At 44.0% G+C, this 25,148-nt stretch overlaps 1 protein-coding gene across 2 annotated transcripts in view; it reads right to left on the reverse strand.

Annotated features, from left to right (window-relative positions):
• Positions 1 to 22,138, reverse strand: part of LOC119188164 (histone acetyltransferase KAT2A-like) — a 38,410-nt gene extending 16,272 nt beyond the window's left edge. The window contains exons 1-14 of one of the 2 annotated variants that reach the window (XM_075894547.1): positions 21,878 to 22,138; positions 21,563 to 21,760; positions 20,526 to 20,649; positions 19,060 to 19,205; positions 18,490 to 18,579; positions 18,180 to 18,370; positions 17,297 to 17,488; positions 16,274 to 16,383; positions 15,531 to 15,692; positions 14,371 to 14,430; positions 13,837 to 13,910; positions 9,233 to 9,441; positions 4,881 to 5,007; positions 3,315 to 3,425 (exon numbers count right to left, since the gene is read on the reverse strand). In XM_075894547.1, coding sequence (XP_075750662.1) covers positions 3,315 to 3,425; positions 4,881 to 5,007; positions 9,233 to 9,441; positions 13,837 to 13,910; positions 14,371 to 14,430; positions 15,531 to 15,692; positions 16,274 to 16,383; positions 17,297 to 17,488; positions 18,180 to 18,370; positions 18,490 to 18,579; positions 19,060 to 19,205; positions 20,526 to 20,649; positions 21,563 to 21,745 — 1,779 coding nt within the window. In that variant the 5' untranslated portion in view covers positions 21,746 to 21,760; positions 21,878 to 22,138. Of the gene's footprint in view, positions 1 to 3,314; positions 3,426 to 4,880; positions 5,008 to 9,232; positions 9,442 to 13,836; positions 13,911 to 14,370; positions 14,431 to 15,530; positions 15,693 to 16,273; positions 16,384 to 17,296; positions 17,489 to 18,179; positions 18,371 to 18,489; positions 18,580 to 19,059; positions 19,206 to 20,525; positions 20,650 to 21,562; positions 21,780 to 21,877 lie in introns of those variants that run through there. The other variant, XM_075894551.1, reaches the window with a different exon arrangement.
• Between the last annotated feature and the right edge of the window lie 3,010 nt (positions 22,139 to 25,148).

Genomic DNA, 25,148 nt, shown 5'->3' on the forward strand with positions numbered 1-25,148 from the left:
GCATTTTGCTCCAATATTCTTCTAAAAGCATCATCTACAATTTCCCGAGAACACAAGCCATCTCTCTGTATGGGCAAGTTATAATCATGGTGAAAAACCATGTCCGTAGCGTCTGTTGCTATCTCCAGTGGCCCAAAACAATAGGTAGCTGCTACATCAGAGCTTTCATTATGGCATTCGCCGGCATTACCTAGGAGACCTTTTATTGCTCCTTCAGCGGAGCTATTCAGAGGCAATCCTACCTCTGAATAAAGTGCGCTTGACCTCTCACAGGTTTCAAAATACCCTTTACTCTGAATGGAACGTTCTTGTTCCATGCTCACGAAGCATTCCTGCGCTTCAATAAGCTTATCGAGTCTCCTAGTCTTTTGACTGTTTACCTCCCTGTCATACTCTTTCAGAGTTTCTTTCTCTAGCGAAAGGTCATGACGAGGTACAGGGTCAGTCTCACGTAAATTCAAATCGCTCCCGATGTAACTGCTTTCAGAGCACACCTCATCCACTGGTTGACTACTCTGGCTCTCAGACCACGTATATTCAGCGTTTTCCCTCTCAAGCCACTGCTGCAAATCCTCATATTCTAGTTCCAACAGTCTCTTCTTTTCGCGCATCTCTATCTCGAGCAGCCTTTTCTTTTCACGCATTTCTAGCTCAAGCTGCTCCTTCTTAGCGCGTGTCTCTCGCTCGAGCTTCTCTCTCCTAGCCCGTGTTTCTCGCTCGAACTCCTCTCTCTTAGCGTGTGTTTGCAATGCAATCTGCTGCTTTTTAGCGTCACATATCGCAGCCCGTTCCTCTTGCGCTTGCGCTATTTGCTTGTCGTACCACTCCTTGAACTCCGCTCCCTTGAGACTTATACTCTCCGCCAGATCTAATAATTCCGAAGTGCTTTTCATGGCTTTCATCGCGTCGAAAAATCTACATGAAAAACAAACGACTTTGTCCTGTCGCGGACGCCAATTTGTGATGCGGGGTTCTTGTTGCTGATTTGTTTTTCTCCCGGGCTGAGCCTCAGAGAGTTTTGTTAATAAGGACAAAGCCGTTCGGTTTCCAAGAAACACACAAAAGGTTTAATTGAAAAGAAAAAAGGCAAAGATTCCTCACAAAACAAAACACTTAATAAACAGTTGACTGGACATGACGAAACACATCTGTAAACACCCAACAAGAACGTTCAAAGTCAGTAACTAAACCTAACGTTCGAAAGGGGCTGAGTGATGGGAGTAGCGCAAGATATCTGTTCGGTCTCACCCACACGCTGAATTCCGCCGACGATGAGCAAACCGGAACGCGGTGATTCCGGCTTCAGGACGCGGGCAGGACGGGGATGAAGGAACGCTGGCTGCTGACGACACGTCGAGAGACCAGGCCGGAACGTGGTGGCTCTGGCTTTAGGAGTGTGGACCCGTCTGTGACGAGAGAACGCAGGCTGGTGGTGACGCGTCAGAGAACCAGGGTCGACCTAGTCAAGCAGCTGGGCGCACAGCTCGGGCCCGGAGCCCGACGGCTGTAGCTCGCCTGCCGGAACCAAAGTCCGCAGGCCCTGGAAAGGAGTTCAGGACCGGATGGCCACGGTCCTTTGGAGCGGGAACACGACGGCAGGAGGCCCCGGCCGGTTGAAGACCTGCAGGCTCGGGTCCTACGCCCGACGGCCCATCTTCAGCGCCCGGTCCGGTGACGACCTTCCGCTTGCCCCGTCTTCTTCGAACTCCCCTTGCTCTGGTCTGCTCAGGCTCCTGCTTCAGCTCTGGCCCACTTGTCTCGTTCTCATTGGAGATACTGCTGTCTCGTGGTGTCAAGCCATTGGGCCTTGAAATCTCCGTGTTCGCTGCCCATTGGATGTTTTACCTTTTGTTTACTTCACGTCCTGCCACGCATCCTCGTGCTCGACGCTCTTTAACGTCGTCATTCTTGTTTAAGCAGCCCCGCACGTGCACTCTGGTATTTCTCCTTTTGTTTTTTTTTTTTTTTCCGTGACGCGCACTTTTCGAAGGCGCGCACTTTGAACGCGCACCACACATCACAGACCACTATGCTACTTTGTGCAAGAACTCACTGCTAATGTTATACCTCCTTGAGATTTATAAGAAAAAAAAAATCAATACATGATTGGGGCAATGGTCAAAATGTGTACATAATGAATGACAAATATCTAAAGTAGCACACAATCTATAATTCAACATTAACCCTTTGACAGTCACAGACGTACATGTTCATGATTGCATGTATGTCAAGAACATGCACCTTTTTTGTCATTTCTCTTTTTTGGAATGTGCTGCCTCACTTCAGAAAAACGTGAATTTTTTTCATGCGCTGAGGCGTCTAAATTTCTTTTTGTTTTTGTTTTTCTTTCTACAGCGGCGCGCAAGCTTTCACTTGCGCATCCAAGCACGCGAGCACACGGCGAGGATGGTTTCGGTTTGGTCCTTCGGGCAATTATCACTTTTCACGCCCACAAAGCTGATGGCTGTCTGGTTTGTAATGTCTCAAATGGCAACTGTTTTTTCCTCTCTCATTTGTTGCTACCCAGAATGCGACTACATCTGTTTCGATGCGACACTAAATTTCCAGTTATGGGAACATGAAAAAACTGACCCCCTCCCGTTGGAGACAAGATGAAGGATTACAGCTTTCTCACTCATTTTCTTTTTCAGACGGATGCAGAACCATACAGTTTTCTTCTGTGAGCTCCGCAGTTCGCTTACGCTATAGAAGTGCGCAACAGACCCTTCATAGAGAAGCTGGCACCCACCGATGGTAAGGCAAGAAGGATCCAGAGACAATGCCTGTGCCACCGCCGCTCGGCGACAGCAAAGAAATGCTCAACGTATGTTGAGTGCAACAAACCACTTTGTGTGGAGCCATGCTTCAAAGACTATCACATGCTGAAAATCTTTTGAAATTTTATAGCAAAAACATTTTTTACCCAAAAAGTACTTTGGTGTACTTATTTTTGTTTGTCTGCTGAGCTATGTTTATTACAATGCACACTTTTACTTTTTTAAAAATCACGCAAGCACTTTTTTTAGTTCTTGCTTTAGTTCTGGGGTTTTGCTTGCTGTTACTCATGAATAAAGCATTTGTATGTAACAACACAAATAATTTTTTGTCACTTTATGGTCACCAAAAAACATTTTAGACAATATTTTTTTAATTAATTCATCTGAAAAATTTCATTCAGCAATAAAAAAAATTACATACTTTTGGGAACACACTTGGCAAAAAAAAAAACTGTCAGGGGATTAAGCTAACAGTGTATATTACAAATCACCCTTTTTTTCCAGTATATTTCTATCACCAATGGCTTGGATACTAACCTGCTTCTTGAAATAGCCGATTGCAAATTCATCTGCAAACGTCAAGAAGTGGAGGATGTTCTGCTTGACGTGGTAATCCTTGAGGTGGTTCATCAAATGCGTGCCATAACCCTATACACAGAAGAAAGGACAGCACACAATCATATGAACATCCACCATTCACAAAAAGCTAGAATTGAAGTCGCTGTTCACTGCTTCACATAAAAAAGCAGCGCCTAATCCGTACGAAACGTGATGAAAGGATTTCCGAAAAATCGCATTACACAGTTCATGCATTGTGTCTTTCAGTTATAAGAAGTTGATTCACTAGGCTTGCAGAAAATATGTCGAGTTTTTTTTTTTTTGTTACTATGTGCTATGGCTGAAGCACAGAAAATTTGCACACATTCTCTTTTTAGCATTGCATAAAAAAATTTAGAGTCCCATTTCAGTCTTGTACATTGTACTCTCATTTGTATATTTAAATGTTGTAAATAACCCACCATATAACAAAAACAGACTGACCGAGTGATTGACTGAAATGCATGCAGCAAAACAAGTGAAACAAGATACAAACACCTCTTCAATTCTGTAGTTGTATACTACCATATTTACTCGCGTAATGAACACACTCGCATAAAAACGCCCCCCCCCCCCCAACTTCAGTCATCATAGTGTGGATTTTTTTCCCCTTGCAATAAACACACCCCCTACATTCCTCCTCTGCAGTCCCTCTAACCCACAACTGGTGCTTCCTCACCCATTCGATATCTTCAGTTTTTGATTACTTTGCCAACTCCCCTCAACCACCTTGGCTCACTCCCTCCCCCCTTCGCCCATTGCTGGGTGCCCTATTGGTTTTCTTCCTATCTGTGTGTGCAAGCACCTGTCGTCCCCCCCTCAGAGATAATCTCAGAGATGGAGACCAAAGCCAGTTGTTTAGAAGCAAAGTGCTTGTTTAGAAGCAGTGAATAAACACACAAATGCACATGACAAATTTTTTCATTATGACAACTTGCCCCACACTGTACAACCGAGAGCGTATAAGACATGTACTGCAGGTAGCTGCGCGCTACAGTAAGTGATTGCAGCTTTTCTAGCCAATGGCATACAACAGGGTACCAGAAAATTGAGCAGCGAGAAAAACAACTAAAATATGATGACAGCATGAGCTGTTGATGAATCAGTGTTGTATGCGATACGATTGATAGCCATGGGCCTTTAGTTTGTCTGCTATGTCAACAGGATTAACTCAAGAAGATGGTTGTAAAAGAACAATGCCACATAGGGCGGATTCTAAAGATAGCCATGACAACACACAGTGTGCAGATATAACTCCAGTAACCAGGTGCAGAGTGTCTAATAATGTGCACCGTCGCACGAAAACAGTGGCAGATATTTTTAGTATAACCTGCAGTGATTATAGCATTATCTAAACGTTACCTCCTGCATTGCATTCTATAGAGCTTCAAATATTAAGCTGTTTCCAAGGCACTGCTATTTCTGAAACACGGACCAACTATGCTGGTCCTCTTCGAATGCAATACGTCAATGCAATGTGTATGTAAGTGAAAGCAGAAAGAATACCTTGACTTGTTCGTTGGAAGTGACAGCACAGAAGACGATTTCTGTGAAGCCTTGCCCCGGAAACATCCGAAAACAAATACCTCCAATGACTCTGCCTTCCTTCACCAAGGCAAGCGTGCGATGCTTCCTAGGAAAAGTGAAAATGACAGATTTGTTGGAAAATGGGTGGCCAAACTTCATGTTGAAGGTAGCTAATATATTCAACATTCAGGAATCATAAGGCAACATATTAAAAAAGAGAGAGAAACTGATCTATTAAAGGTATAAGCCCATACTCGCTTGAATTTATGTACTATCCTAAGCGCGGCATCTAACGAAAACCACAAAACTTACGAGAAAACACAAACCTTACGAGAGCCAGCTTTAATTAATTCCACCTTTAAGAGGCTGGCTTAACTGCCTTTATTTATTATCCAGAGCATGAAAAGTACCCTTGTGACCTGACACTAAAGCATTTGCAAATTAAATGTGCAAGCAATTTGGTTCTGGCCAAAGGTTAAGCTAAATAACATGGGAATTTGACACAATTTTGAAGCAAGAAAAAACATTGACACAGCAGTGAAAATAATTATGGCTCTAGTGAGTTCCCCAGAAGGAACAATTATAATGAGGGAGTGCAGAGTGGCTTTTCTTTGCATGAAAAACATTGCAGATGTTACGTACATGTTTTTATCATCAGAGGTTATCTTTGGTTAAGTGTGCCTAAATGGAACAAGTTACTGCACAAACACCAGTACTGCACTCAGGCTATGAAAAATACGAGTGATTCTACACTCCCACCATAAGATACCTTACATGAGCTGTGTTCCCAGCAAAAGCGATCGAAAGAAGAGGAATTGACCAAGGCATCTTTTTTTTTTCTTGTTAGATACAATATTAACGAAAACCAGCCATTGAAGCCAAGGAAGGTACAGTGGACATTATTGTTGTTTTTTAATGGTGTTGTGATACACACGATGTAAGTGCGAGAAACTTGAAATAAAGACCTTAAAGTACCTTCCCACTGGTATAGACTGAACCTACGACTTCCAGATAACGTGTGTTACGTGATGCCAGCAGACACGAACGTTTTGAACTTGCTATTTTAGTTACGAGTGGCACTGGTTAACACATACAGATAGAGCTGTGTGAATAGCAAAATTTGGGGTGCAAAGCAAATGCAAATATTTTTCATATACATCGAAGCACAATTACAGAAAAAAGTTGCAGAGGGTCCTTAAGCATGTTCTTATGCAAAAGTAGCAACATGAAAATGTTTTTTTGGCTAGGTTTCTGAAGTGCTGGAGGGGTGGTGTTCCTTAGTTGCCTTATCAAGAAAGAGGTGAAACAGAGCCCATTTTGTACTAATTTACAGAATCTGGAGCTACCAATGCGGTGTCGACTACACTTTACACGTGCAAGCGAAAAATTCTATTTCTTATACCTCTCCTCCTCCTTCAACTTGCGCAGAAGTCCAACTCATAGTCCAGAGTTCTTAATCTGCCTCATAGTCAACAATGTATAAAAACAATTGAAATTTCAGATGCCGAAAATCCTCAGCGTCTGATCTATTGGACTTTCTGCCCACATTTCAGGTCCGAAACAGTATTAAATAAAGCCCCTACTTCTGCCCCATCTGTCATCTCATAAGTGGAAATCAGCCCTTTCATGAGTTGATCCGTATGTGACCATAGCAAGAGTCCAAAAGGCAGCTTTGCCACAATGTCAGATTGTGATGGGGTGATGTAAATAAAAAATCTGAAGAGGCCACTGTCACAGCACAGAGTGGCAATGTCATTACTGAAAAGCACTGAAAATGCACGGAGGCAGGATGACGGCAAGCAAAAAGTACACCAGTGCGGCTAAGTCACTAGCAAGCCATCTACAATATAATCACGATGATATGAATTCAAAAGGAGCACGCGAAATATTCGCATCATCTCAAATTCGTATGAACCAAGAACAAGTTAAAGCTGATCATGAAGATGAACAAGAACTTTATTGGGGTCAACTACTTCCTGCTGAAAAAAATCCATGATGTTCTTTTGAGCTCTCCTGCCTCCACCGTCTTTCAATAAAGTGCGACGGTTTCCTCACTCATACTGCTGGCACTTCGGCGCGTTCACACTTGACATCAAAGGGAGCGAAAGCGGCAAAACTCATTTGAAGTTCACTCGCTTTGCCGCTTAAGTAGTCGGAAAATGGCGCTGCGAAGACGACACAAAAAAAAAAAAATCAGTCCTGGAAAATTCACACTGCATAATACAAGCAAACCGAAAAACCACGTCCGCGGGCGTCAAAAATGCTCACATCCACTCTGCCTCTCGTGCATGCCACCATCGCCATTAGTGCTTGATAATTCATTCCATTTTGCAAATTTGGTGAGCATTAAAATTTGTACCGAGTTCTAGTTATGCACGCAAAGTGCCAAAAAGAAACAGTTTACACCATAAAAAACGCTGTTTCGGGAGATACGCCAGCAGAAACGACACGAGCGGACGCACCGGCAGAGGCGGTTACTGATTCAGCCGGCAGAGCAAAAGCGAGATGCGTTAGGGCATTCTGACTCGCTGCTGCTGCACCTTCTTCTACTTCCGGTGTTCTCAGCGATTGTAACCCAAACCAGGCTCTCAATGAATGCGTCCTTGTCAAGGCCGTGAGCCTTGGTGTGCTGCACGGGTAGTTCGCTATAGCGCCGATGCGATCCAGCGCTGAGGGCTTTGCCACCACGTTGAATTTGCAACTGGTTATTTACATCACATAATTTCAGAGATAGTGAAGCCTTCAGAGATAGTGAAGAATTGAAGATAGTGAAGATAGTGAATCTACTATCAAGCAAACTGATTATGTGTCGGTTTTCTGGACACTTAGGGGCAAAAGTGAGCGGAATTCCAGTGAGTTTTGCCGCATTCTCTCTCTTTGAGGCGAAGTGTGGACGAGCCTTCCTCCCACAGACAAGCCCCGTTGGGCAGCTTGCGTGCGGCATTCAAGCACAAATTCGTATAATCTGCGGTGGCTGGGGAAACCATTCATATAACACCGTATTGTTATAGCAATGAAATGAGCATCAAGAACACTTTCATAACCAATGTGTGTGCACCATACAGTAAGTGCGCCAGCAATGACTATGTCAGCTTAGCTGGCGCTGTGCTGCGCACAATTTCGAACAATCCGGTTCACACAGCATTCGCCGACCGTTCACGTGCACTCTCACATCAGCAAAAGCTGAGGACGAGCTGTCCGCTTTTCCACACCAGTCTGTGTTCTGCACCACCGTTTCCATACCCCCCATGCAAGAGAGCCGTAATGCATTCCCAGTAGCGTTCATCCAGAGACACAAATACACGCAGTAAATAAGGGTCCACCATAGATACTGAACGTATTCACGAGAGCCTGAGTGTGCACCAAAATTCCTGAGAAGTCTACTGGGAGGTGCATTAAAGCTATTTCAGATGTGGCTTTGGCGATTTGAATACCTGGGCGTAAGAAAAACGCACGAACTTGGTTTTTGGACAGCCCAATTTTTCCATTTTTTTTTTTGGTACGATTTCCCAGTTTCTAGGCAGTTTAAAAACTTGGACGCTGACTGCATATTTACCTTCTGGAAGTTATAATAGTAAAGTTGTGGTGTGAATTGAATCAAATAGCAATCATTATTAGAAAAATACACAAAAGTTTGAGTATTTGCACACTCCTCCTTGCAGGTTTACATGCACAAAAATACCTTATAAAGTGGATAAGAGGACGACTGCCACTAGAGCTTTGATAGAGCATTGGATGCGTTATCTAAATGCTTTAGGTTCGGTCCACACCACCAGCATGTTGACATTTCGCACGCTCCAATTCCTTCACACTTGTATTGTACATGCTACAAAACATTAAAAAAGTTCAAATAATGTTTCCTATACCTTCTTCTGCTTTCCTGTCAGCTGGTTTTAATTGCCCTGTATAATCCCCATTGCATCATAGTTTATATATTGAATTTATTGACTCAAAAAATAAAGTAATAAGCATTTAAAAGCTTCATGAAAAGCAGTCGCCACATATTTAACATGTTGTGATGAAGTTTAATTGAGTTACACATATTAATCATTGTAAATAAATATTTAATTAGAACTGATTAAGTTATACTTGAAATAAGATTTCACTTTTTTTTTTCCTAAAGTGAATTCTACAAGAAGAGCAAAGATGGTGTGTGTTTTCTCACAATTTTTTTTTTTTCACATAACATGATTATGGCCTTACAGGGCTAAGGTTATATCTAATAGCAGAATACATGAGCTATTTCATCTACTATTAGTCTTTAAATGATTGGCTAAACACTAACATTATAGGCTCAAAAGAAGAGCAACAGTGCTGAAACGAGTTCTCACGGGTCAAAGACGAGCCTGGTGATGTACTCCTTGGGCATCCTTGGCAGCTGGTGAGAGAAGACATTTTGCAGCCCCACCAGCCATACCAGGGACTGCTGGTCCACCCGTCGGCTTAACGAGTTGGCCACCAGGTGGAACTCTATCACCCCGCGTCGCTCCTCAGCCCGCGCTGCCTCATCCCGCGCCGCTAGCTCTGAGAATGCATTGTTCTACAAAAGAGCACAGACATAAAGGCAAAGGCTTTGCGCCATGAAGCAACCTGAAAGAGTTGAAATCGCAGTGATATAAAAGCTAAGAAGATCATTCAAGTGCTTTAGCTGTCATTGCTGCATAGTAAAAGCGACACAGCTTCATAATGGCACTTGCAATGTGTCCTGCAATACTCGTCTAAGGACAGACAATCCTCATTATTATTTACCCATTTTAAACATGCTAAGAGTTGAAACATAATTGCAACGAATTCCCAGCTAAGCTGCATAGAGCCTAATGCATTCACCGACCACTTAAAGGGGTGGTGCCATCAAATTCCAAGGCTAAAACAAGCCTAGTGTGGGTTTCCTCTATATGCTAGGACACACCACATGAATGGTCAGACACAGCAAACTTTTAGAACATATTTTAATTCACCTCCAAAGTGTACCTAAATGCTCGTTCTCCTGATCGAAGCCCACCGCAAGGGCGTCCAAAGCTGTTGTGAGCTCTGTAGGAAGGGCAACGAATGTTGTGACGTTATGCCAGATCTGAGGTGAGCGAAGGCGTGCACAAGTTTCTCCTTCAGTGGGGACAAAAGTACATCGCAGGGTACCGCCCCTCCCTATTATGTCAATGATGTACGGGGCTGACTTTGTGCTTCCCCCCCTTAGTCGCAACGCTTCCTGCCTCTTATGTCAAAGAGTGGGGCTGTGTTTGCCTGTGCGAGAGCAGACCATAATCAGCACGACGTGCGTCGCATATTTATATCGTCACGGGACAAAGCCTCCTACACTGATATATCACAGCCCGATTCGGCACTTAGAAACCAAAACCGAAAATCGTTCACATAGAAAAGACGATATTAACTTATTCAGCGAGAATAAATTAACCTTGGAGCATGTATCGTGCTTTCTGGAGCTGTAAGAAACCTTTGCAGCAAAGAATGCAAAGGCCACAGATATGGTGGCACTACCCCTCTAAGCTAGAGTGGTTCGTCCTATGCCTACTGGTTAGTGTGTACCCTGCATACTGCAGTAAGTTTTTGTGCATTAAACTAAATGCGCCGCTGAACTTGCCGACGCCAAAATGTGTGCAAAAGGTCTTTTATCTTTTCTAGGATATCAGAGATTGTGTGATCAATGATTCCTTCGAATTCCAAGTGCTTCTGGCGACGCATTTGCAGATAAGCATTGGGAAAGAACAGAGACGAAATGGTGGTGGCTGACGAACGTGCCGGTATGGCTTATCAACCTTCAGATATCTCATGCATGTGTCTCATCGATACTTTAAGCCTACTGCACGCTTTTGATATGCTGCAAGAACCTAAGCACCCCGAGCTGCACCTGTAGCTTCAACATGCCTGCGAGCTGCGCCTGTAGCCTCACTGTAGCCTCAACATGCAGGACCAAGTTCAAGTGTGTGCTGGTTTGCAAAAACGAAGGCACCTTGACGTACTTGCCGAGTTGAGAGTCGTGGGTGATGGGTGCCAAAAAACCTCACTGCATCAACACTGTCACTCCAAGTGCGTGCATACAGGTACAGCAAACGTACCACTGTTGTAACTACGCTGCACATTTTTATAGGCGGCCACTAGGACGCGTCTCCACCTGCTGCTAGGACTGCTGCGGCATCACAGAAATCCCAAATACATATTGCTTGCAGGAAGCTCGTCACAGCTGCGATAACCCAACTAGCTAATAGAACTCACAGCTATGCACAGTCTTAAGAGGAGTGAGTACGAGAACACTCACACAGCAAACGTGCACGTACTGTGCAGCAAGCAGCCCGGCAGTGACGGTGTGAGCTTAGTAGGCGATGCTCTGCACGAAACTAGCTGGGAACGATCAGCTCCACGCGGCCGTACTGTGTTTCAGTGAAACTGTGTCAGTTTTTTTCTTAGTGGCAGATCACAGTACAGACATGTACACATGCAATGCAGAAAGCCGATACTGTGCTTTCTGTTGCTATTTCAGTCGCTGCACATCTCGGACCCTACAATAGCTTTGAAATGCTCCTTGGCATGCCATCGCATGCAATCAGATGGTTATGACAGAACCAATATCTTTTCTGCACCTTGACAACATGAAAGAAAAGGTGTTGAAGTGTATATTGAGGCAATATTTTTTGTGGAACTGTATTTGCTTCTTTCTTGGTGGTGATGGCACATGTGAGCAGATGCAAATTTATACATGTTGCTTAAGAGCCAAACCCCATAACCGTGAAAATGCTTGCGACAGCGATGAGACGTAGATTGCCTTTGCGTGAACAGTTGCTTGCGCACGCAAACCTCATTCACGCGACGGATTCGGCGAGCGAATTCCACCGTTACTTGCATGAGGCCGCCTACTCGTACCAAGAAAACCGCATAGTGAGCAGCATGCAAAGTAAAAATAAAATATATTGTTGCGTAATGGAACGGAAGGTGTTTATTATTGCCTTGCAGCCCTTTTTTTTATGTGCAAGTGTATGAACAGTACGTTATTTCTTCGTTGTGCACGTGTGACTAATACGGAGAGGAGCATGAAAGGAGGTGGTACATGGAGAGAACCGGCAAGTACGTCATATCCTGTTCCGGCACCTTGAGCACAGCACCTCCAAGTGATGGGCGACGGTTTCCAAATCTGGGAAACCGAGCAATCGCGTGAAAACTACCACGCATCGCGCAAACGCCCTGTTTTGTCGCTCATGGCATTGCTCGTCGCTGTCGCGTGCATTTTCGTGTTCATGGGGTTCGGTCTTAAAGCACACTACCATATAGCACATAGTTATGCCTCATTCCCAGCAGGTACCTATTAACAAGGTTTCACGGTAATCATAGAATGGCTTCATTGAAGTTTGTTGCTTCACGAATAAACTGACACAATAATCTTTAGAATTGTAGTGAAGAGGAATGCCCACTACTGCAGCGACAACGACACGTTGGCGCGAGGCACGAGCTAAGACTGCCTGGTTGCTGCTGCGACGCTGCCCGTATACTCGACCTGCTCTTGCTGCTTCTGTACCGACGCCGCTACCGCTGTTGACCTTGCATTTACATTATGCTCAGAGACAGTGACTGGGTTCTTCGAGAGCAGCATTTGAAAGGCGTCGTCGGAAATGCCTTTCATGATGTGTCGTACCTTGTCAGTTTCCGCCATCGTCGGGTCGACACGCCGGCAGAGGTCGAGGATGTCCTCGATGTAGCTAGTGAATGTTTTACCAGTTTGCTGGGACCGGCTTCGTAGACGTTGTTCTGCGCGAAGTTTCCGCACACCAGGGCGTCCAAAAACGCATGCCTTGAAGGTCGTCCAAGTGGGGATATCCACCTCATGGTTTCTGTACCATAGCTTGGCAACATCCGTTAAATAAAACATCACGGTACCAAGCTTCGTGGGATCGTCCTATTTGTTAGTAGCACTGGCTCGTTCATAAGATTCCAGCCAATCCTCAACGTCTTTTTCATCGGTGCCGCTGAAGATGTCTGGTTCTCGCAAGAGCTTGGCACCGGGACAGCCACTGCGTGGCGAAGCCGGTGGGGGTGTGAATACAGCGTCGTCAGGCATGACGGACGGCAAGTTTCAGCTACGCAGCACTCTCCACCAAAATATAATGTAAATGCAAGGTCATCAGCGGTAGCGGTGTCAGTACAGAAGCAGCAAGAGCAGGCCGAGTATACGGGCAGCGTCGCAGCAGCAACCAGGCAGTCTTGGCTTGTGCCTCGCGCCAACGTGTCGATGTCGCTTCAGTAGTGGGCATTCCTCTTCACTACAGAATACGTCTATTACAAGTGGAGTTAAAGAGATCTGTCAGACTGTTTCAATCCTTTCGTACCAGAGAGAGCACTGAAAGCTACATGTGGAGAAAGGGGATGACAAGGGAGCAAGAACATAACTACATCAATTTGTCAGCATGTATCATAACTTTGAGCACTTTCTTTCTTCCTTTCCTTTTATTTTTTTTTCTTCGAATGCAGGCTTCCTTCCAGGCAGAACAGAAGCGCGAACATGTGGCGACATCCCACTGCAGACACGATCAATGATGAGCAGCTCACAATGTTCAAATCAGCCAATGGCCATGGACTTTCAATTCATGGTGAGGTCAATTGAACTTATGGCGTTCATTGTATAGAAAAAGGAGCGACTCTAGCTGACTTTGAAAATTTCCTGTGAATTCCAGGCTTCGTACTTCATTGTCATGTTGGCTAGCATTTTCTCAGAATCCTCGGGCTACTGACCAGCAGCATTTTCTGACCTGGCCAGGAAACCCAAACGTAAGTGGATTCCCACCGACATGTGAAGTCGTCAAGGACTTTAACCCAAATGTATAGAAATTACGAGTGCTTTTACCTGTGAAATGTGTATAGGCAATAAGAAACAGCATAAAATATGCGTCATGGGTGGATATCGAAACAAGGTATTAACAATGAGGCTTACCTCTGGCCCAACCATTTCTTTTGGATCAGTGATAGTAGCAATCAACTGGGTCAGCACCTCTTCTGGAATGTCTCCTACAAACATGAAGACAAAAAATATGGGCACATGAACGAAGCGCATAGTGGAGCGGTTACATGTGAAAACGTTCACAATATGAAACCTCGTAGCGAAAAACTGGCATTACTAACTATAATATGCTCTGCTATTTGCATAAACCAGAAATCAGCCACAAAAATAAGTGCATTCATACAAATTAGAGAGAAAGAGGCTCTTCAAACAACGAACATAACACAAATAAATTCGTGCAGGAGGTAATATGCACTAGGCACACACTAACAATCTAAAACTACTTTCTCAATATAGGAAAGGTGATTATGGTAATTAAACTCCTAAATAAAAACAGAAACTATTCACATGGACACTGCTCACAAAAGAGGTAAGGTGGAGGGTCAAGGAAAGGCTGACAGTACCAAATACACTACAGTGATATAACTGCAAACGAAAGCCGAGTCACCAGACAATACACACGCATACCTTCAATCTTGCGTCTTTTAGGCTCTGGAACACGGTTTTCCTCATTCAGCCGCTTTTCACCTGAAAATGTAAAAGGTTCACTTGAATACATGCTGGCTAGACTGTCCAGTATGATTCGTACCCTGCCTCCTTGTCCGTCTCATAGACTAATTTTGAGCACATTTGAGGAGCTTGCTAATCTTTAGTTTTTGCACAGTCTTCCCACTCATTGGCACTTGTAGCGTGAGAGGAAGACGGGACGGCGGCCAACGTGGTCGTGTCGTTCTCTCGCCACTTTATTTTACTCCTGAAGCGAAGCCGCGTGGCCTTCCACGTCCCTCACACCAAGTGCGCTAGCTTGTTTTAATCCTCGCGCAGCTCGAGCTAGCATCAGCTGCACGAGAGGCGCGGCGCGGTCATTGAGAAATGATGATGATGATCATGCACTACACACCCTTTGATAACCACCAACTCCGCCTCGTTGACTGCAGCCCTCAACAATTATGTGTTTCTGCGTACGTGAACCACACAACTTGTTTTTCAATATTATTCTTAGCTATTGGCCTCGACAAACCTAAAAAATTGGGAGCTTCGCAGCGAAACAACAAAAAGAGAAAAGAAGAAAAACCAGTCGTTAAATGTTGCTTCTTACAAGCTGATAGAGAGCTCAGAATTATTGTGGTGACGCTTCTTGACAGTGGTGATCGTGCGGGTGCTCATAACTATATTGCGTGTGTGCAATTATTACACACACACGCTGGAAAAAATGGGCTATCAACTGGCGAAATCCAGTGGCCCCTTCGCTAATTTCACACTCAAGGTCTTTGACTATGATATTGGTGAACGTGATTATCATAAGGTTTTGATGTAAAAATGAAAATAGGCCCAAGAAATGCGACAAGCGACGGGAAAATTCTTTAAGCAACTCGGTGAAAAAAAAAGCCCACGTCGGTTTGTTATACACGAAACTGGCAAACTTGATTTGAATTAATGCACACTGCGAACAGTTGCAACATTACTACAATCAGCTCTCTCAATCTGAGCTGAAGCACATTGGTTGAAGCCAATGAAATACTATCCCCAAAGGTGTGGTGCAAAAGTGTGCATACTGGCAGTGCTGGTAGCTGAAGCCATACCAGCTATTATAACAAAAACCAAAACACGTCACACAGACATCTCACCCTGAGAATCAGAAGTGCTGATGGACTTTGATGAACGGTTGGCAGCATGCGCACCGGGGCTCATGCTGAAGGCGGTGCCATTTTCGGTAGCCGAGCTGGGTGAATTTGCAGCTGACAGCTTCTCGACAGTTCTGGCATGAGTGGTTCCATTGCTTGTTATGGCTGCAGATATTCAGTGAGAACACGTTAAAGAAAGTACACACAGCAACTACGTCCACAGTTCACATCACAGAAGAATAGCAGTTGGTGTACTTTGCTTCCATTACTTCGACCAGAATATACACTACTAGTTCAAATTACCAGAGGTCAAATTGAGCAAGCATATAATGTTTACATCAACATAAGAGAGTGCGCTAACTATGCAGGCACTGAGTAGCTAAAAAATATGGTAAGTAATCAGTGCCTGTGCTTTTAGCAAACTGTATGCTATACACCTCCAGACATTTATGCCACATCGTTTAATGACCCTTAGAAAGGCCTGACTTACGAAAAATATGATAGTAATGATGTCAAAATTTATTTCATGCCCTCTTCTTGTTAAAGTAAAAGTAATGATTCACATGAGCTCTTTTTTTCTCACAAAACTGTCATTCAGTATGCTTGCAATGATCAAATTATGTACACACACATAATCTTATGCTCATCATTATGCAAAATTTAAATGATCTTTTGCACTCAAGCACATTTTGTCATTTTACAGTCGAGCTAATGCTTATGTAAACATCAACCATCAGAAAACTCACCCCTGTCAACGGACGTGTTAGTAGAAGAGTTCAGAGGGGTTTGCTTGAAGTCAGGATCCCATATGGGGGAATTGTTTCCATAAACTTCTTCTTCAAGCACCGACAGAAACCTGAGAGCAGTTGAAAAAAGGGAACCTTAGTTTTAATAAGGTGCCGCAATAATGCCTTCATGTACACAATGCTTCTTTTGAATTACTTTGTATATTTGGGTGAACAGACACCTGTGACGTGCTGAAAATCGTACACAGCTGAACCCTTCTTTTTTTTTGAAGCAGCAATGAGACAGTTAAGTATCTGAGACACCAGTGTGCCTACATTAAAATTGGGGTTGATAAGAAAATGCATACATAATACCCTGCTTATAAGATACACTTCATATAAAAAACAAAAATTTCCCCAAGTGCATGTCTCTTACAAATGGGTTCATCAGCAATTGTACAAACAACAAACACAAGAGTTTGGTACATCTTTCATTAGACAGCATGAAAAATCGGAAGAAAATTAGGCTACTTCCCACTCTAGGCTACTTACCACGAGGTTTAAGAATACAGTTTTTGAACGAGGTAGGAGTAATATAAAGACTTACTTGCTTGTCTAGTGTTACAACCTTAAAATCGAGTTGGCTAAAGACATTGTAAAAAATGCAACAAGTAAATGAGAAGAAAATTATCCTGCCTGAGGTCTTTGCTTCTATGAACAGGAGGGGACAGATGAATGAAAGTAAAGGATGACTGCAAGGTTGGTCTATAGGGAAAGCATGAAATGATAACAATTTAATTATGCTAGGGTCACGAATTTCCCGCTATGAATGGATTCTCAGCATGAAGCACATTTATCATAAGGGCTGAAAACAGCAACAGAGGAGTGTATTATGTCTCTAGTGGCCACAAGCTGCTCATCGGCCCATCTATCAGTTCATCTCGTTGGGTTCAACAAAAACTCGACATAACACTAGGGAAAGCTACAGGTAGCGTATCAGGTAAGCTGTTTCCCAGAGCTACTTACCACAAATAACACACTTACCGTGGGAAATGAGTGAGCACAAGAGTCCTCTTCTCTGGCGGCATTTTGTCCTTTTCGGCTCGAAACTTGTCCAGCAATTGACGCCGCATTGTCTGGAACACAGAGCGCAGTAGCGTACGACCGAAGATGATGGTTGTCTCTGAATGGGGCAAGCTATCGCAGAATGCCGGCACGTGGCAGAAGCACAACCACCTAGAACAGGAATAACGCAGCACTGTCATCCCACACTAACGGATCAGCTTGGCACCAGTCTTTGGCGACTTTCTGATAACAGGTTCAATACAGCAACATAGCAGTCGGCAAAGTGTTTATAATAACACCGAGTACAAGAATCGAAAAGAAAGGCAAGAAGAGGAAGGTGGAAGCTTGCAAGGAGAAATTCATAAGCTGGGTTGTGTACTGGAGCCGATGTCTCAACAAGTGGACCTGTATTTTGTTTTCAAGCAGCAGTTGCAGCCTCAAAAAAAAAAGCAAATCCACTTGTTGGAACGTCGGCTCCAGCACCCGTCCCCTGTTTATAATTTTCTCATCACAAAGTGAGGAGGACCGCATGATAACCTGGCGTGTCGCCAAACCAAAGCAAATTATCAACACCTAGCATCAAGCATATCAAAGCACCAAATGCGATGAAAGTTTACTGAAGTACTTCCTAAAATTGCGCAGTCTCGAGTGATTCAGCTTCTAGACTAGTTTAGGTGTCACCAGTTTAGTCAACACTTGACACAATGTTTACAGTGCATGAGCGAAATGGTTAAACTGCAAGGATTACCAGCGTGACAGTGATGGTAGGCCGTTGCCAGCACATTTCGTCCTCGAGGAATTAAAATGTTTGACGATGCTAATGAAAGTACCAAAAAGAAAAAAAAGCTCTGCATTAACTAACCTGGTATAATTTATCTTGTATGCAGCCGCATCTTCATTCGACGAGTGCTGCCGCTGCTGCTTCCTAGCTGACGGCGTCTCCAGTTTCCAATGGTTGAGGCAGTGGAGAAACATCTTGGCGAGGTCGTACATCGTCTGCCACTCTTTCTGGGACAGGTGGCCAAACTTGTACATCACGAAGTTAATCACTGCCTGTTTGAGAAATGTTTTACAGCACGTCAGGTCACAGCCGTTGGTTTACGCTTGCTAGATATGAGAATAGTCGAAAGAAGTACGGCACATGTATCTGCAACCATAAGAAATTTAGTCACCTTAGCGATGCTCGGTTTCTCAAAAGGTGGGGTTCCCAAGGGGCCTTCTACAGTGGGCCGTGTCATTAGAAGGATGCTTTTTCGCAAAAGCTGCAACACAAGAAATAGTTGTTCATGCAGGCTGTACCAAAGTAACATCATTATAATGCCAAATATGTTCAAAATTAAGCAAGGCACGTAACTTCCAGTTTGTGGTGCGTGCTGAAAGCTATCTTGCAGTGTGTTTACTCTACCTTCACTTATGGTACTTCATTAATTTGACCCAATGCAAGTCCACGCCATGCAGCCCAGAATGACCCCCCCCCCCCCCCCGACAACATTGAAAGCCCAAGTATACAAGTCTCCTACATGAAATACAACATTATTTTGGATTGAAAAGTCATTCAATGTTGCAAGGTGCCATAGACCCTTGGTAGGACACACAAGCATTCAGGGGTCATGACAATATATGTACGTGTCGTATACCATAACTGGCTATCTATTATCGTATCAAGGTAAACTTAAAGCTTGTAAGTGAACATCAAACTTGGAGCTGAAGTTATAACTTATTCAACAAATGAAAGCACTGACCTTGAATAAATAGTAGTATACTTGTTTTGTGTCTGCATCCTCCTCTCTATGAACACACATGAACATGTTTTCAACATCAACGACTATCCCAAGAAGCCTGTTGAGCTCTTCGTCGGGAGCATTCTCAAGGTGAGATACATGCGCCCCTGCAAACAAAGTTCATTATTAGATTGAAAATGCATGGTGTTCTCAGTCATTTCAGTTGTATTTTACATAGCTGCCTCTGTGAGCAAGTAAGCACCATAGCAATATACGAGATCAAATTCAGTTTCTTAATGTGTGCGGGATTACTACAAACTGAAACACATGAATGCTCAACGTGCAAACAAATGTTTCTGCAAAACCTTTCGCCTCCATGTTTCGTTTTCTAGCTCTCGAAAGCACGAGATTATAATGTTCTAAACACGCATTTTTATAATGCTTCCTGTTCAAATGTCTCTACTTTGACTAAGAATTGAAAAAGGCACATTTAAGTAGCATCTCAAATGCTGACTTTCAAAGCTAAAAACATTGCTGTTCTTGGCACAATCTGGTGATGTTCATTAGATCAAAACCTTGATTGTAATACAGCATCGCCTGCAATGCACACGAAAAACTTGCATCATGAAAGTCACCATCGAAATCTCAATCCAATAGAATGAAAACCTGAATCCAGCAGAATGCACATTATAAAAAAGGCTGTAGTTCTGAATAGTGCCTCAAATTCGCAACTGGGTGTGCTATAGCTGGGCGGTGAGCCAAATCTACCGTCACACCCAATATGCATTGCAACATGCTGCCCGCAGCCCAAGCAGTGGTAACTAAGTGACGCCAATTAGTGATGCAAGCACTGCTTCAACTAGGTGTATTTGCAAAATTAGTGTTACGTGTGCCCGTGCTACAGTGCAAGCTTGTGGCCCCTTCAACCGTGTCGCATCTCATATATTGAGTGCCATTCTATGTCATCACTCTACAGCAACAATTTCATGTGTAGTAAAAGCAGAAAAAAAAACATCACAACATATCCACTGAGTGAATGATGATTGGTGGGGCGAAGCATTTGTCAGTACGTCCATGCATTTGTTCTTGCTTCCGTCCATGCGTCTGTCTATCCATGTGACCTTCAGTGTGTCCATCAGTTTGCCTGTCTGTTCATCTGTCCGTGCATCTGTTCGTTCAGCCGTCTCTCTGTCTGTCCGTCCATAGGTCCGCCCCTTGTCTGTCTATTCGTCCGTGCACTCATCAGTCCGTCCGTCTATCTAGTGAACACTCCAAGTACTGCTGTCTCACATCTTTTCATCGTGTATTCATCATATAGAAGTAGCACCATCCAGCAGACACTCTAGGGATTGCTTTCTCGGGTATGTGCCGCCAATGGTTACGCACTCAACGAGATACGCACAAGGCACGCCAAAAGAAGCATTGCCCCTAAAGTCTTCCCAATTTAGTTTAGCACAACTACACAGGCCCTACACCAGACCACTTACCCAATATGTGACTGCAGCTACGACATGGGTCATTTAGATTAGCCAGGGGCTGTGGTCCTTCTGGGCGCTGTGGTGTCTGTGGAGGGTTGGGATTCTTCCAACCATTGCACTTGCAATCATCAGCCTGTTGAATAAAAAGAAGAAAAAAGTCTGACTTTAATAAGTTCCAACCACAACCAAACCATATGTTTCAATACATCAAATTCAAACATAAACCTTCAAAGCTCAAACACTGATTGATACACCATACAGCAAGTTATTTCACATTAAAATCACTATACATGGCAGCCCGTAATTAAATGCAGTAAAGCCTAAGTAGATGACGCGGTTGAGAATACATGTTATGTGTATGCGATATAATAAATGTACTTCGGGGTAAAAGCTTTTTCAATTGCAGACAAGTAACATGTAGCACAGAGCATGATGCAGAGCACATTTGCTAAAACACACAGGACTGTTCTTACACCGCATCACATCGAAACAACACTAACCATGCAAGCCCCAATACGATTTGTTTCACTTTTAATCAAATAAAATGACACCACATTAAGCGGCTATATAATACTATAAATTGCAACCTGAGGAGCTTGATGATTTACAAAGTCATGCACCTGCATGATCTTATTCTGCCTAGCAATCTAGCCACACTTAACGTTGTAATTATGAATATCACAACCTTATCAAAGTGTGCTAGTACAACCTTATGAGTAGTCTTTTCATCTAGCTACGCACTCTTACGGATATCTAGCCACACTTAACGTTGTAATTATGAATATCACAACCTTATCAACGTGTGCTAGTACAACCTTATGAGTAGTCTTTTCATCTAGCTACGCACTCTTGCGGATATCTCCAACTGGGGCTTAGAATGCAGGCAGTTCAAGAGCTAACTATGAGCTAGGTGAACACATAATCTTCTCACTGTTATCAGGAAACCATGCGCGCAAGACGAAAAGACAGGGATGCGCGCCAATAAACAAAACAGTATTTCCAGATGTGCACTTGTAGCAAGCAACACGGTAACCGAAACAACGAACCTTGCACGACGAATAGATAGCAAGCTTCTCAAGCTTTTTATTAAGCGGCCAACTCTTGACCTGCGCCTTTTTCTGCGCGATCCTCTGCAAGTTGTTCTGGCGGTTGGGCTCGCCACCGGAAGATCCTTGCTGGTTATTCTGGCCAGGCGCCGCGGCCGCGCCAGCTGCAGCCGCGGTGGACATCGCCAGCGGAGTGCGCTGCAGTTACAGGCAAGCGGCCGATTAGTCACGAAAGTCTGTATGTACGAAGTTCACACCACGTTGAAATCTTGCCAAAAAAAAAGTGAAAATTGACTAAAAAGTGCCAACACTCACGTTTCCTCAGCTTGGCCCACAATTTTCAGCCGAGCGCTGGAAAAACATGGGAAGGGCTAACTACTTTCACAACCACTCAGCATGGAGGAGTGCGGCCCTTCACCTCGTAACATACGCTATCCACGAAGTGGACAAATCATTGCGATTGCCTAGGGCATGGGAAAGCACGAGTTTTATGTTTACATTACAGCAGGCACCACACGGACCGCTACCAGCTTCCCTAGCTACGCTAAGCACCTGGCTTGGCTTACGTTAAGCCAGAGACCGTTAAGCGCTGAAGTCGAATTGTAGCCAAAGCCAAATGCTTAGACAAGGTGTGGCGCTGCTAAACAGCAAAATTTCATTTAAAAGTTTAGTCGTAGTAAATAGGGCTAATATTTCATAAACTTCAGTATATTTGATGCTATTAGCTTGTGTTGAAACACCCTTGAATAAAATTATACGCTTTATTTCACAAAAATTTCAACTAAACTTTTTAACATACTGATTGTCGCGTTACCTGCCGCTGCTAAAGTAAACTAAAATTCAATGGTAGGTTGCACAGAGGTGTTATGGCAGAAAAATCTATGGTAGGTTGTATTATAATTTCATTTTTGTTTGGTGCTACAGATCTACGGTACTACTACCAGCGCTACTACTACATCGTAGCCGTGCGAACTTTATTACAATCAGCTCAAATAATGCCCGAAGACCAAGAACTAGGAAGGCCCCGCACGAGGAACGGCCCTTTCAGCCCACAGAGATTCCTGCCCAGGTGAGGACGACTTGCAGCCATGGCTGTAGCCGGACGCTCTGCAGCCGTTTTTCCTGTTGCGATGGAGTTATAGTTATGGTTATAGTGAACTATAGTTATCATATTGGTTATAGTTCACTCTATATAAAGTCAATCAACTACGCTCGCAGTTTTCACGCGACGTCACAGACAGGTTCATAGCACTGGGTGTCCAAAGATGGCGTAAACCATGACATATTATCTTATTATCGCAATCTAAGATGGTGTAAACCGAGGCTTATTATCTCATAAGCGAGAGATAGAAAACGGGAAAAGGGGAGGCAAAGAGGTTAACCAGGCGATCTATTTAGTGTGTCAGTGCAGATGAGGACACACAGTCGTTTGGTCCTCACGTTCTTTTGGGCTCTCCCCATTTTCTTCTGTTCGTGAGCCGCGCCAAGTAGAAACATAAAGGGATGCGAGGGGCACCTGCACTAATCTGATGTCACTGTTTGAGCTCACTCAGCATGTCAACCGGCTTGGGGCTCTAAGATGGCGGCCATGGTGACCATACAGTGGCGTGTACTAACTCTTTCGCGAGTTGGGTGGGGGGGGGAGGGGTCAAACAACTTACCTTTTCGATGGAGCTTTTTGATGGCAGAATTTTTGTTGTGGGCGAAAATGCTTTAGGCCCGTATGCTCATATTTGGGTGCACGTTAAAGAACCCCATGTGGTCAAAATTTTCGGAGCCTTCCACTACGGCGTCTCTCATAATCACGTGGTGATTTTGGGATGTTAAACCCCACATATCAATCAATTAACTCATGACCATTCAGTCAGCATGCGCGTACACTAACCACTATACACCCCACCACGCTGTGTAGCCGGGTGGGATTAATAAAACAGGCTTGTGTAGGCACCGATGAGTCGTTTGCACACGGCCCGAACGTTCCTGCAGTTACCCCAAAGAATGGATATTTTACGCCACAAGGAGAATAGGACCCCTCCTTGTGGTGCCGTGTGAAATCTTTTGCGCATATTCCGTCTTTTGGAAGAGCGAAAATCCATTTTCGTGGTAACTGCGCAGTTACTCCCGAAAACTTTTTAGAGTGTATGTACGCGTGTACATCTCCGTGAGCTCATCCTGGTTGAGAGAGAGAGAACTAAGCAGCGCTGCACGTGTGTGCTTATTTGCTGTCAAAGTTGTATTTCGAGCTGTAAGCGGCAAATTAAGTTCAATGAGAACTAACTAGCGCGACTCCTAAATAGGCCTTCATCGTACAAAAAACCAGTTTTTCACCTTCTCCCTGGTCCTGTGGGTCAAACTGCGGGGTAAGCTTAGAAGCTTATGTGGTTATAAAAGGGAAAAGAAGAGAAAAGTGAGTCCCGTAACTGTCTGCATCTGGTGCGACACCTCCACAGTAGCTCACAAGGGATGGGGGTAAGGAGGGATTAAAAGAGATATATATATATATATATATATATATATATATATATATATATATATATATATATATATATATATATATATATATATATATATATATATATATATATATATATATATATTGTGGGCATTTGTAACTTACATCGTCCTCATCCCTGCAAAATCACAATCACCACCATCTGCTTGTCTCTTTGCCTTCATTGCCACTCTGGGTCATCATCATCGTCATCGTCTGTGTGCTGGCTCTGCCCGTTCGTTTTGCGAGGTCTTTCCTCAATTAAACGCTGTCGCAGCCAAGACTACCAAGACTTCATACGTGGTGGAGGTGGATTTTTGGTCCTGTTACCTCCCGCAGCCCGCTCTATCCGCTGGAGCTTCGTTCAGGCCGCCGATTGCGCCCACTGTCAGCCAGAATGTCCCAGACCGACTTCGAGCCTTTATTTGTCACGCCACTTCAGGCTATCGCATCCAAAGAACCTTCCCTCGGTGAGCATGTTTCTTCCTCCGCCTTTACCACCGCTATCAACAGCGAATTGACATATTCACAGAGGCAGCAGCTGCTCGCATTGTTCCAGAAACATGCAGATCCTTTCGATTTTTGCTCGTCTAAGCTGGGCCGAACTAATACTACAGCACATCGAATTCAAACTGTTGGGACATCTATAGTACACCGCCGACCCTACCGCGTGTCTCTAGCTGAAAGAAAAATTATAGAAGAAAACGTTGCGGACATACTTAAACGGGAAATCATCCGTCCCTCATCTAGCCCTTGGTCGTCTCCTTTTGTTTTGGTCCGCAAAAAGGATGGCTCTGTGCGTTTTTGCGTGGACTACCGGGCGCTCAATAAGATCACACGCAAGGGCGTGTACCCTATGCCATGCATTGACGACGCCCTTAATTCCCTACAAGGCGCGGAATTTTTTTCAAGCATCTACTTGCGTTATGGGTACTGGTAGATCCCCATGCATGAAGACGATAAGGAGAAAATGGCGTTTGCAACCCCCTACGGTCTATATGGATTCAACGTGATGCCTTTCGGGCTCTGCAACGCACCCGCGACTTTTGAGCGCATGATAGATACCGTGCTGCGCGGCCCGAAATGGAAAAGTTG

The sequence above is a fragment of the Rhipicephalus microplus genome, chromosome 1, assembly GCF_043290135.1.
Source record: "Rhipicephalus microplus isolate Deutch F79 chromosome 1, USDA_Rmic, whole genome shotgun sequence".
Classification (NCBI taxonomy): domain Eukaryota; kingdom Metazoa; phylum Arthropoda; class Arachnida; order Ixodida; family Ixodidae; genus Rhipicephalus; species Rhipicephalus microplus.